The 13,243-nt window shown below is 40.3% G+C and overlaps 1 protein-coding gene across 6 annotated transcripts in view; it reads left to right on the top strand.

Moving 5' to 3' along the window:
- The window catches only part of UTRN (utrophin), a 504,882-nt gene that overhangs the window by 236,779 nt on the left and 254,860 nt on the right, over positions 1–13,243 (top strand). For all 6 annotated transcript variants that reach the window (XM_032338010.1, XM_032338009.1, XM_032338007.1 and 3 more), the window contains 3 exons: positions 1,133–1,208; positions 9,497–9,711; positions 12,054–12,171. In XM_032338010.1, coding sequence (XP_032193901.1) covers positions 1,133–1,208; positions 9,497–9,711; positions 12,054–12,171 — 409 coding nt within the window. The remainder of the gene's footprint in view (positions 1–1,132; positions 1,209–9,496; positions 9,712–12,053; positions 12,172–13,243) is intronic.

Here is a 13,243-nt window from a genome sequence, read left to right as displayed (position 1 = left end):
TATAACATAGGGGCATTCTCAGGGACATAAAGGTAGAGAACCTATCTGGCTTTGGGAGGTAATCATGGAAGATTTTGTGGAGGACATCATATCCATGTGAATTTATAAAGAATGATTAAGTATGGATCAGATGAAGAATGGGGGAAGGGGCATTGCAGAGAGAAGCAGCAGCCAGTGAAAGGGTCTAGAGAAGACTGAGAATGAGCATGGTGCATTTGGGTCCTGGAAGTAGCTCAATGTGAGGTAGAAGGGTGAGGAAGGAAGATGCTTGCAGAGACCAGATCCTAGTGGCCTTCCCGTGCATCACAAGGAATTTGAGCTCCATCTTGAGAATGGTTCACCACCTTGAGCGCAGTGGGCAGCTGCTGATGGGTTTTAAGCAGAAGAAAGTTACATTTTGAAAGATCACTATAGCTGCATAATAGAATGGAGGCAGCAATCCTAAAGATAGATAGCTTTAGGACATCAGGATATCAAGGAACTCCTCTGAGCAAAGACTACTATCCAGATCAGGAAAACTGATCTGAAAAGATCAATGAGAGTCATTAGACAACCTTGTGAAGACGGTGTCAGGGAAATGGATGATGAATTCAGATTTGGCCATGTCTGAATATCCGGCTGACAGAATGAGCTGTGCTAAAGATGTATTTTTTTGGAGTCTTCACACTCTTAAGACTCCATATGATAAATGAAACCATTAGAAACCAGGACCCAGGGAGAGAAGCCAGGGTCAAGGGTAAGAAGACCAAAAAACCTACTCTGTAGATTGTCAGTATTTGATGGATGGGCAGAGGAGAATGAGCTGATAAAGGATGCTTAGATCAGTCAGAGAGGGAGGCATAAAGTCAGGATTGCAGAATATTCACAGTATCCCGGGGAGAGGGAGGAAGAGCATTCAGTGTTCCACAGGACTAGGACAGCTAAGGACTGGCTGGCACTCTGCAGAGTAATGTCAGTGGAGGGGGTGGGCTCTGGGAATACTGCAGTGAATATGAAGGTAGAGACAGAAGCTCAGGCGTTGAGGGGGAAGAAAAGCAGCAGAACTATCACTTAGAATAACACTTCCTCTTTCAAAAATACAGTCATCTTTATTTATATAGTATTCTTCTCTTTGTTTGGCCTGATGCTGTAGATATGCAGAGAAGTGCCTAGCACACTGAAGGAACGCATCCAGGAACCTTGTTCTGTGTCTCAGACAAGAATTGCTGGTAAGATACAGTTTACTTCTTCACAAAAAATGTTTATAAGTGTAGCAAAATTTTATGATGATAAGCATAATGTGTCAGTTAGAAAAGCTTATTTAAAAACATGTTGCAATTGTGATTTATTATTCTGCTTTTCAATTATTTGAAATGATTTAAAAAAAAAAAACACAGACATATTTCACCCCCCAGTGTGTGCAAGGTATTCCTCCTCATGGTAGCTAAGACTTCTCTCTTTCCTGGGCCTAGAGTGGGATCTGGGCCTCCTCCAAAGAGGCCGCTGAAGGCAAGGGGTTCTGCAAGGTCGGGAGTGAAGGGATAGTCTTCTGGCAATGTGCCGTTTATCAGGGCATCAGCTATAACCTGCTAACATGTTCTGGGGTTGTGTTAACTAGACACTGATCATGACTGAAAATAAAACATTTGGATGGATATCCTTGGAACCAGGTGGGAGATGGGGATTTAGAAGAGTTCTTCACCCCAGGGAAGGTCTTTATGGACAAATGCTGGAAGAAAGAAGAGTTTTCTTTTTTTTTCATTTTTTAAAAAAATTAATTTAGGGGCGCCTGGGTGGCTCAGTGGGTTAAGCCTCTGCCTTTGGCTCGGGTCATGATCTCAGGGTCCTGGGATGGAGCCCCTCATTGGGCTCTCTGCTCAGCGGGGAGCTTGCTACCCCCCTCTCTGGGCCTGCCTCTCTATCTACTTGTGATCTCTCTCTCTCACTGTCAAGTAAATAAATAAAATCTTAAAAAATTTTTTTAATTTAACTTTTTTTTCAGTGTTCCAAGATTTATGCACCACCCCAGTGCTCCAAGATTTATGAACCACCCCAGTGCTCCATGCAATACATGCCCTCCTTAATATCTACCACCAGGCTCACCCAATCCCCCCTCCCCAAAACCCTCAGTTTGTTTCTCAGAGTCCACAGTCTCTCATGCTTCATCTCCCCCTCCAATTCCCCCACAATCACTTCTCCTCTCCATCTCCCAATGTCCTCTTTGTTATTCCTTATGCTCCACAAGTAAAGGAACCCATATGATAATTGACTCTCTGCTTGACTTACTTCACTCAGCATAATCTCCTCCAGTCCCGTCCATGTTGATTCAAAAGTTGGATATTCATCCTTTCTGATGGAGGCATAATATTACATTGTATATATGGACCATATCTTCTCTATCCATTCGTCTGTTGAAGGGCATCTTGGCTCTTTCCACAGTTTGGTGACTGTGGCCATTGCTGCTATGAACATTAGGGTACAGGTGGCCCTTCTTTTCACTACATCTGTATCTTTGGGGTAAATACCCAGTAGTGCAATTTCAGGGTCATAGGGAAGCTCTATTTTTAATTTCTTAGGAATCTCCACATTGTTTTCCAAAGTGGCTGCACCAACTTGCATTCCCACCAACAGTGTAAGAGGGTTCCCCTTTCTCCACATCCTCTCTAACACTTGTTGTTTCCTGTACTGTTAATGTTGGCCATTCTAACTGGTATAAGGTGGGTATCTCCATGTGGTTTTGATTTGAGTCTCCCTGATGGCTAATGATGATGAACATTTTTTCATGTGTCTGTTAGCCATTTGTATGTCTTCTTTGGAGAAGTGTTTGTTCATGTCTTCTGCCCATTTTTTGACATGCTTATCTGTTCTGTGTGTGTTGAGTTTGAGGAGTTCCTTATAGATCTTGGATATCAGTCCTTTGTCTATAGTGTCATTTGCGAATATCTTCTCCCATTCCATGGGTTGCCTCTTCTTTTTGTTGACTGTTTCCTTTGCAGAAACGTTTTCTTGCTCTTTCATTTCCTTCTCTCCTTGTCTGGAGTAGCAGGCAGGCTACCGCTCAGTAGCCACTGTGGTCACTGCTCATCGCTGCCTTGCAGGATCTTGAAACCTCCTTGCCTTGTTCTGCCTCTGTTGAGCCACCAGGTGAGCCCCCATGTGTGATAAACCCGAACTCTCCTCTTCCTCTGTGCGAGCTCTGGTGCTGCTGCTGATTTTCCCTGTCCTCCTCTTCCTCTCCTTCCCCCCTTCTTTTTCTCCTCCCTCTCTTCTCTCTTCCTCCCCTTTCTTCTTATTCCTCAACTACGCCTCCCTCCTTTCCTTCCTTCACCCTCTGTCCTCCCCTCCCCTCCTCCTCCACCTTTTACTTGTCCTGTCCTCCCCAACCCCGTTTCTTCTGAGGGTTCTGAAAAAGTGATGAGCGACAATATTTTTTAAAAAACTCTTTGAGGTCACAAACTTGGTGAGAGCCAAGATTGTCATCTATTTTACTTGTATTTCCCAGTACCTTGCCCCAAAAATACCTGGGGCTTGATTGGTCTGTTGATTATATTCAAAGCACTTGAATTAACATTTGGGTACTACTGCATTGCAAACAAAGCTCAACGCTATGCCTACAGGGAACAGACTTGATGCATTTTATGAAAGAGCAATAGGTTATCTTATATTTTGAAATGTTATGACAAAGGAACAGAGAAAATTTTAATACACATTTAGAAGTATAGTGTCACTATGGCCTTCTTTCTATTAGGTGGGTAGTTCATTCTTAATTAGATACTTGTCCCTGGAACCCTAAGAGACCTGAAACTTACTTCAGTATGTCCCCTCTCCTCCTCCACAGTGTTCTAATTCCATTTCCTCTTCTTTTTATTAAGTTTAAAAAAAGAAAACCATTTTAAAGTGAACATTCCCGTGGCATTTAGTACATTCACAGTTTTGTGCAGGTACTGTGTCTGTCTAGGTCCACACTATTTCCATCACTCCACAGTGAAACCTCTTCCTCATTTAGCAGTGTTTCCCCATTCTGCTCTACCCCCATGCGTGGTGACCCCTAGTCTGTGCTCTGTCTCCATGGGTCTGCTCTTCTGGGTATTTCTCAGACAGTGTTTCTTTCACTTGGCATATTGTTTTTTTGAGGTTTTTTGAAGCCAGCATCTTGCTGACCCTCCTCAGCGGGTGCTCAGCCCCGATAGGCAATCCTACTGTACTTTTCTCTGAGTGCCCCTTGTTACCCATCTCTCCACTAATGACTTCTCATTTTGAAAAGACAAAAACATTTTCTGTCCAGCAAGATCTTCTTTTTCCCATCAGTGAATCCCTATAAGTGGGTTTCCCTACTATATCTGTCCTCACAGACTGTGCATGTTTCCTTCCTATCCCATGGACGATTTGTCTTTCTTTCTTTCTTTGATCATTTCCTCCACTTGCCTTGGATCACATCTTCTCATGGCTCTTTACCTCCCCTCCCTCTCTCCTCCATGCGGGGCCATTCTCAGCGGCATACGTTTTGGTGCCTGCAGCTCTGGTCTGTGCATGGTCCCTGATGTGTCGTTCTCCAGGGCACAGATTCACAGCGGTTCTCCAAACTCACTCGTCTAGTGTGCTCACCAGTCCTGTGGCTTTAGCCACTTTTTAACTTTAGAGGGTTTTCACCCAGTTCTCAGGCCAATACACTTGAAGTCACCCTTGATTCTTTCCTGGATTGCACATCAAATCTGTCAGCAAGTTATCAGTCCCATGTCTCATCCCAGCTGCTTCCATGGTCTTGAACGCCCTCATCTTTTGTCTCTGTTGCTGGAATAGTCTCCCCTCTCACTGTCCCGATTCTGTTCTTGCCTTTCCACTCTTCTGTAATCTATTCTGATAGCAGCTAAGTCACGCTTTCGAAACATATGTTTTATTGTGTCCCTCCTGGCTCACCACAATCTTGTTCTCTCTTTCGTCATCCACACTGAGTGCTGAAGTCTTATTGTGGTCCAGAAGACTGGGTATGATCTGCCCTCTGTCCATCCCTCTAATCTCATTTCTTACCACTTTCCCCTTTGTTTATTTTACTTCAGACACACTGATTTTCTTGCTATTTCTAACATGCCGAGAACGTTTCCATTTATGGCCTCTGTGCTTGCTATTTCTTCTTCCTTCTTCTTCAGATGTCCTTCCTTCAGCGATCTGCTTGTTTCACATGCTCCCTTCATTCAGTTCTCTTCTCAAATGTCCCCTCAGCTAGGCCCTTCCTGATCCCGTCCACCAGATCTCAAATACATCCTGTCTCTCTCCATCTTCTTGTATTGGGTTTACTTCATATCCTGTGTCCCTCCACCCCACCAGAATGCAGGCTCCGTGAGGGTGCGCTCTTTGTCTTGCCCACTCCCATCCCTGCAGCATCTAGAATAGTGCCTTGCACACAGTAGACCTCTACTAGGTATTTGATGATTTGAAGCAATGAATGAATATTTAGGTTGTTTTGAGTTTTTTGAAACTATAAAGAAAGTGACAAGTGAGCATGGGGAAGAGTGATATGTGAGTTATTCTTAAGGTATATAATGGTAGAATTACTGGGCCAGGGAATATGGAGAACTTCTCCTTGACTAGGTCCTGTCTAGACAGACTGTTGCAGTTCCTTCTTCCACCAGCCATGGGAGGGCTGTCATTGTTGTACAAGTTATCAGCACTTCAACATTGTGTTCTCAGGACCCCTTACACTTTTAAAAAAATTGTAGAGGACCCTCTAAGAGCTTTCATTGTGTGAGTTATGTTTATAAATATTTACCCAATTAAAAAATAAGACAAAAATTTAAAGAATTATTTATTAATGTATTTAAAATAGTGATAATGAATCTATTCATTATGTCAGTAAAACTAATATATTCTTATTAATATAATGTTAGAAATTAGTTTTTCTAAGACAAAACCAAACTTAATTAGAAACATGACATTGCTTTCCATTTTTGAAAATTTTTTAGTTTTTACCAAATTAGAGGGACATCTGGATTTTATATCCACTTCTGCATTTGGTGTGTTATGATATCACATGTCATGTAGCCTTGAGTTAAAAAACCACTCAAAACCACAATGAGATACCACCTCATTCCGGTCAGAATGGTTAAAATTAACAAGTCACGAAGTGACAGATGCTGGTGAGGATGCAGAGGAAGGGGAACCTTCCTACACTGTTGGTGGGAATGCAAGCTGGTGCAGCCATTCTGGAAAACAGCATGGAGGTTCCTCAAAAAGTTCAAAATAGAGCTACCCTAATGACCCAGCAATTGCACTACGAGTATTTACCCCAAAGATACAGATGTAGTGATCCGAAGGGGTGCGCGCAATGTTTATAGCAGACTGTCCACAATAGCCAAACTATGGAAAGAGCCTAGATGTCCATCAACAGATGAATGGATAAAGAAGATGTGGTATATAAATACAATGGGATAGTACTACTCAGTCATCAAAAAAAAAAAAAAAAAAGAAATCTTGCCATTTGCAACAATGGGAATAGAACTAGAGGTATTATGAAATAACTCAATCAGAGAAAGAATTATCATATGATCTCACTCATATATGGAATTTAAGAAACAAAACAGAGGATCATAGGGGAAGAGAGGGAAAAGTAAGATGAAATCAGAGGGAGACAAATTGTAAGAGACTCTTAATCACAGGAAACACACTGAGGATTGCGGGAGGGGAAGGGAGTAGGGAAATAAGGGAACCTGGTGATGGACATTAAGGAGGGCACGTGATGTAATGAGCACTGGGTATTTTGTAAGACTGATGAATCACTGAACTCAATCTCTGAAACCAATAATACATTCTATGTTAATTAATTGGATTAAGTTTAAAAGAAGATTAAAAAACACCCTATACTTGGGAAAGAATGAGCACGAAAAGGCAAATCACTTATTACAATAATCATGATTTGGCCATCCACAGCCCTTGGAAGGGTTTCTGGGTACCCAGAGCTCCCCAGAGGTTACTTTGGGAACCTGTGACTATAGAGAGAGATGGGGCATTTCATTTCCATTTGCATTTCCCCAGAGGCCTGTGTGACTGAGCCTTTTTCTATGTTTCTTTCTTGCTTGCTTCTTCTTTCGTGGATTGTCTGTTGGTATTTTTAGAGTTTAAAAAATTATTTTGGTTACAGATTCCTTGTTTAGAGTGTGCATTGCAAATCCCTCTCCCTTAGTCTATGGCTTGTAACATCTTCATTAATGGTGCTGTTTTCAGAATTTTTAAACATTAGTGATCTGTTATTGGCTTCCCATTTTTGTGTTTCTGGAGCATTTTTAGTACTCTGAAGTCAAAGATTCTTTTTTTATATTTTCAACTAACAGTTGTACAATTTTGGTTTTCATATTCAGGTCCTTAATCTACCAAGATTAATTTTCCCAGGGTATGTGAGGTCAGATTCTGCCCCATCATCTCCCTGCTCCAGCCATGGGTGTCCACTTTTGCCAGTATCATTTATTGGCCAGTAAATTCCTCCTCATTGATCTTTAATGCAGTCTGTGCCAAGGTCAGGTTTCTCTGCCACCTGTGAACTGTGGCTCTTCTCTTCCACTGGTCTGTTTGAATGTGTGGGTCCATAAAACACTGAGTTAATCCTTCATTATTAGCTAAGTCATACAACTGAATATCAGGTAGGGCTTAACCTTCCACCTGCTTTGACTGTGGTCCTTTTCTGTATTGATTTGAAAATCAGATTTTTGAATATATGGTTTTGTCAAGTTACACACAGAACTGCTGGAATTTTTGTTAGAATTGTGCTTAATTTGCAGAATGACTGTATATTTTAGAAAATAATTTAAGCCTTATTTAATATACTGTATGCTAAAGTAGATTCCAGATGTATCTAATAATTAATTCAGCTCTCTCTTATATCAAAACTAAAGGGAAAAAACCTCCCTTTCTTAAAAACAAAGCAAGGCAAGAATGGACAAACAGAAAAAATACAAAAAAATATTTATCAAATCTTTGGAGAAGGCAAGAGTCTAACTTTAAAAATTCTAGGAAAACAGTCTCCCAAGACTGATTTATGAGTTTGATCACTGTAGGTTTGTTAATATCTATATGTTATAAAGAAACAAAAATTAAATCCTGAAGTAGAAACATTGTTTTCACCAATATGGCAAAAGTTCATCTCTCCTGTGTAAAGAGTTCATCCCAACTGATAAGGAAGCAGATAAAGAACACACTTATAAATTTTACCGTATTTGGTTAATAAACAAAAAAAAAATTTTGTGTTCATTGAAAATAAAAAAAAAACAGTAAATGAAAACCGTGGCGAAAGATGTGTTTATCCATTAAAAAGAATATTGTTGGTATGGATATAGGAATTTTGTCAGTTCATACACTGCTGCTGGAAGTCCAGATTTCCAACTTTTAAGGAAAAGTTTGTTAATAAGTATTAGATACATTAACCTTTTTCATTTTCTGATCCAAGGATTCTCCTTTGGGAAATTTATGCTAAGGCGGTAGTTAAAAATTTGCAAAGTATGCCACATAAGAAGATAACCCTTGCATATTCCTTTTTAAAATAAGATTTCAGGAACAATTTAAGTATTCATCTGTGGGATACAGGTTAACTAAGGAATGTATACATAGATTATAACAAGTATTCACAGTGATTTTGTACCTGGGGCCCAAAGGTGTAGGAGCCCCTGGTGCCCAGGGTCTAAACAGACTAAGTTCAGCCACGGGCCACTGACAAAATCCAAAGGCAGAGAGACCAGTGGTGGTGAGAGAAGAAAGGGCTTTATTTCAGCAAGGCCAACATCAGGGAAGACAGTGGACTAGTATCTCCAAGACTGTCGCCAAAGTGCTGAAAAGTCTTTCCAGCTTTATATAAGGAAAATGTGGGACAAAGGTGGGCGTGTACCTGCAGGTGGGCAGTGAAGATCAAGCCATCATCAGCACACAGGGACTTGCTGACTCAGGGCTATTGCTTGAGGGGGTAGTTTCGCTTCCCATCAGGAGATGCTTTTCCCCCTGAGTCTTTTGCGTGAGTTCAGAGATACACTTGAAAGAACTTAATCAATTAGAAAGTTTGAGGTCAAAATGGTGGTAGTGGAAGTCCTCTTTCAGTTTTATTAAGAATGACTTACACTCATACTATCTAATTAATTGGAAAAGCCTAGAAAATTAGAATAAATTGACTTCATAATTAAGGCAAGCATCTTGACAAAATAAAATTGCTGTCCTAGTTTTCCTGTGGTTGATTTGTTTTTTATTTTCTCTTCTCTTGGTGTCAGTGTTAGCGACTTCTGAGTTTTTGAGGCCCCAGAATGTTTTGGGATGATTTTGTTGGCTTTATAACTACCACAGACATACAGATATGACAGGAAATGCCATTGTCATTTTAGTATGAAGACGTGAAAAGTTCCTACAATTTTTTTTTTACTTCAACTAAATTTTATGTAAATACACACACACACACACACACACACACACACACATCACCACTAGGCCACCACAGTCACAACATCCCATTGCTGTATTAATACTTTGCCACGTTTCTAAATTTCAGCTCATCCTGGTGTCCAAAAGGTGGTGCTAGTATCATCTGCGTCAGACATTCCTGTTCAGTCTCCTCGTACTTCAGAAATTTCAGTTCCTGCTGATCTGGATAAAACAATCACGGAGCTAGCAGACTGGCTGGTCCTGATCGACCAGATGTTGAAGTCCAACATTGTCACCGTTGGGGATATAGAAGAGATCAATAAGACAGTTTCCCGAATGAAAGTAAGTACATCGTGTTGAGGCTTGTCAGGGAAATGCCACAACACAGAAACAGACAAAATCTGTTTGGATCTCCTTTGTTTGTTCTAAACTCTGGGAGAATGGGCTTTAAAAAAAACTCTATCTGTCAAACCGCCATGCTGTGTTTGCCTGGCTCCGAGGAGTAAATCCTATCTTGCCTTTCCAGTGTGTTGGTGAGATGACATTTACCAACATGAAGTGAGAGGCTCAGTGTATTTTAAAAATCTAAAACTGATGCCATGCAGTGAGTCACATCAATACAAAAGTAAATTCGTGTGAGATTTAATACTTTGTCTGATGTGGAATATTCTCCTGAAGCACCTTTTAAACTCTTTCATAATGAACTTATTTAATTCCTGATTTTAGAAGTGAGAATTTTCTGGTTAGACTCTAGTCACTATACATACCCCATCTAATATAAATCTGCAGTATTCATTGTGTACCAGGTTCTAGGTTACGTGTTGCGTAGGGATACCGAAAAGAACGTACTAGATAGAAATTGGAAATATACCATAAAATAATAATTGCTAACTTTTATTCAGTGCTTAGTATGTGCTGAGTAGTTTTCTAAGTATTATACATGTTATATGTCATTCACTTTTTTAATGGTCTTTTGAGGTAGGTATTAATTTTACCCCCAAATTGTAAATATGCCCAAGGTGAGGTAGAAGCACCAAATATACCTAGGTAGACAAGTCACTACAGCAAGGCAGAATCTGAAATAAGCTGTGGGATAGGTCCAGACCACCTGTTAGAGGAGCCACAGTGAGAAAGGAGCTTAGTTCACTATGGTAGAAGACAGACCACGTGGGATTTTGACCTCTGGAGATAAATGACATTCCTAATAGAGGGAACAGAGTGAATACAGGCATGCAGCAGGGGAGCGGGAAGGATGTTGGTTCAACATTTGTGCAATAAAGAAGTGTAGTGGGAAGAAAGGTCGCAAAGATAGGTTCAAGTTCAGTTTGGGAAGGAGCTCATTGACCATGTTTTAAGCATAGGCCCCTTGGGGTTTTAGTCTATAGGCAGTTGGCGAGCATCTTATTCCCCCTTTCTTTTCCTTTGTTAACGGTGGCTGCGGACTGATGATAACAGTGCTCGGCACTGATGGGAAGACTGGGATGCTTTTTAGTGCTTAGGATAAATTGGAGGCAAGAGATGCTTAAGGCAAGCAAAAGAGCCCTTTCTGAGTGGCTAACACGATGCTATTGCAATTAGCAGAAATAAGGAATAGAAGAAATGGGCTGTGGATGAGGGTTTAAGTGATTTAGTTTCAGATGTGTTGTGTTGAGAGGTTCTTGGGCCATTTAGAAGGAAATAATCAGCCTTCATTGAAATGTCTCTCTGGGATTCAGGATTAGAAGTTGTGAATAACCCATTTAGAAATAATATTTGACACTTTAAGGCTAATTGAAATCTGCAAAAGTAATGAATTTAAAAGAGGAAGGGCTGGGAGAGAATCTCTGGCATCATGTTTGTACTTACTGGAAATTGTGTTTTCTAATTGTTACAATTGTTTATTAGTTCTATGCTTAAAACACACTATATTCCTAATTTTTTTTTATTTTTAAAGATTTCATTTATTTATTTCAGACAGAGAGAGAGAGAGAGAGAGCAAGCGAGCGAGCAAGCACGGATTGGGGAGAGGAGCAGAGAAAGAAACAGTCTGCCAGCTGAGCAGGGAGCCCAATGTGGGGCTTGATTCCAGGACTCTGGGATCATGACCTGATGAGAAGGCAGACACTTAACTGACTGAGCCACCCAGGCACCCCGATTCCTGATTTTTAAAACTTTTTACCTGCCAAATTGGTCCTGAGACAAATTCTCTAGAGCAGCATTTTTCTTGTCTGAGATTATTTAATCTGCAATTACTCCAGTAGTATCTTTTGAATGCCTCACCCCCATCCCTGTAGGTGACATTAGTTTGTGTGTGTATATCATGTAGGGCAGATACCCAGGGTGTCATCAGAAGTCACTGCTAAGGTTTTCAGACCATTTTCTCTTAGGGATTTTTCTTCATCGAATCTCCTCAGACTTGATATAGCCGAGCTCTAAGTTTTCTATTATTTCTCTTTGTGAAAACAAAAAACAGAGTAAAGTGCCTTGCCAGGTGACCCAGATGATAAGTGGCAGAGCTGAGATTTGAACCCAGGACCTTTAACTTCAAATCTTGCTCTTTTCTGCTGTATTGCTGATGCCTCACTGTCCTGCATAGGAGGAAAACAACAATTTTGATGTCAGCACACCGGTCTTGCACTTTTAGTAGTACTGTTAGGGTAAGGCTATCTTAATAACCTATCTTAATAATCATTTTTTCTTAACAGATCACAAAGGCTGACTTAGAACAACGCCATCCTCAGCTTGATTATGTTTTTACATTGGCACAGAACTTGAAAAATAAGGCTTCCAGTTCAGATGTGAGAACAGCAATCACAGAAAAATGTATGTTAAAAAAAAAAACATGTATCATCCTCTTTCTCTGAAAATGGTAACACACTTAAATGCACAGATTATTCAACCAGAAATTTATATTATTTGATATTTGATGCTCTATTAATAAGTACAGTTCTCCTTTGATTTTTATTTTTTTGTGAACCTTGTTACTCTTCCCACATGCGTTCCTTAAAGTGTTAACGTTATTACTTTTAAGTTTGTTACTGGTACATTGGATTATTTTTTCTTTTAAGTTAGAATTTCTTTTATTTTTAATCTTTAATTAATTTATTTATTTAGGGGAGACAGAGTGTATCCACGTGCGTGAGTTCAGGGAGGGGCAAAGGGAGAGGAAGGGGGAGAATCTCAAGCAGAGTCCAGAGACCAGCTCGGGGCTTTATCCCAGGACCCTGAGATCATGACCTGAGCCAAAACCAAGAGTGGTATGGTTAATCGACTGAGCCACCCAGGCACTTCAGGTTAGGATTTCTTTTAAAGGAATCAGAAAACTAAAGTTAGAGAAAACATTGGAATGCAAAACCATGCTTCCGTTTTGATTAACTAATAAACCCAGATCTTGCTGTGTCTTTTTAGCTTCTCTTCTTCAAATCTGTTCCAAAAAGAATTTATTGAACAACACATTCATACCTATGGGCCTAGTACTAATTTTGGATTAATTTAGTTTAAAGCAAAATAAAACAAGACAAAAAAATAAATGTACAAAGCGACCATATCAGAGATCCATTTCTTTTGCTTTCTAACTTCAAAGTGTCTGTTACATCTGTATGGTATATAAAACAAAGTCTAAATTCTCAAAAATGTCCTGGAGGGATGTTCGCAGCCGGCTTCCGTCATCGCCTCTTCCGTGTAGCCCTCCACCCATCTGTAGTTATTCTAGATAGATAATATTTAAAATGTCCTGGCAGTTCCTAATTATTTGCATTCTTTTTTCCTCCTGGCCTTTTCTCTCCCGGTGAAATCCTACTCAGCAGGTAAAATGTCACCCCCGTTGTAAAGTCCTTCTCATTCTCTACTAGTCCCTAGTGAACTGTATTTTCTATCTTTAGTTCCTGCTGTGGCT

The sequence above is a fragment of the Mustela erminea genome, chromosome 4, assembly GCF_009829155.1.
Source record: "Mustela erminea isolate mMusErm1 chromosome 4, mMusErm1.Pri, whole genome shotgun sequence".
Lineage (NCBI taxonomy): Eukaryota > Metazoa > Chordata > Mammalia > Carnivora > Mustelidae > Mustela > Mustela erminea.
Note: the sequence above shows the minus strand (reverse complement) of the source record. Positions and strands in the feature narration are given on the sequence as shown.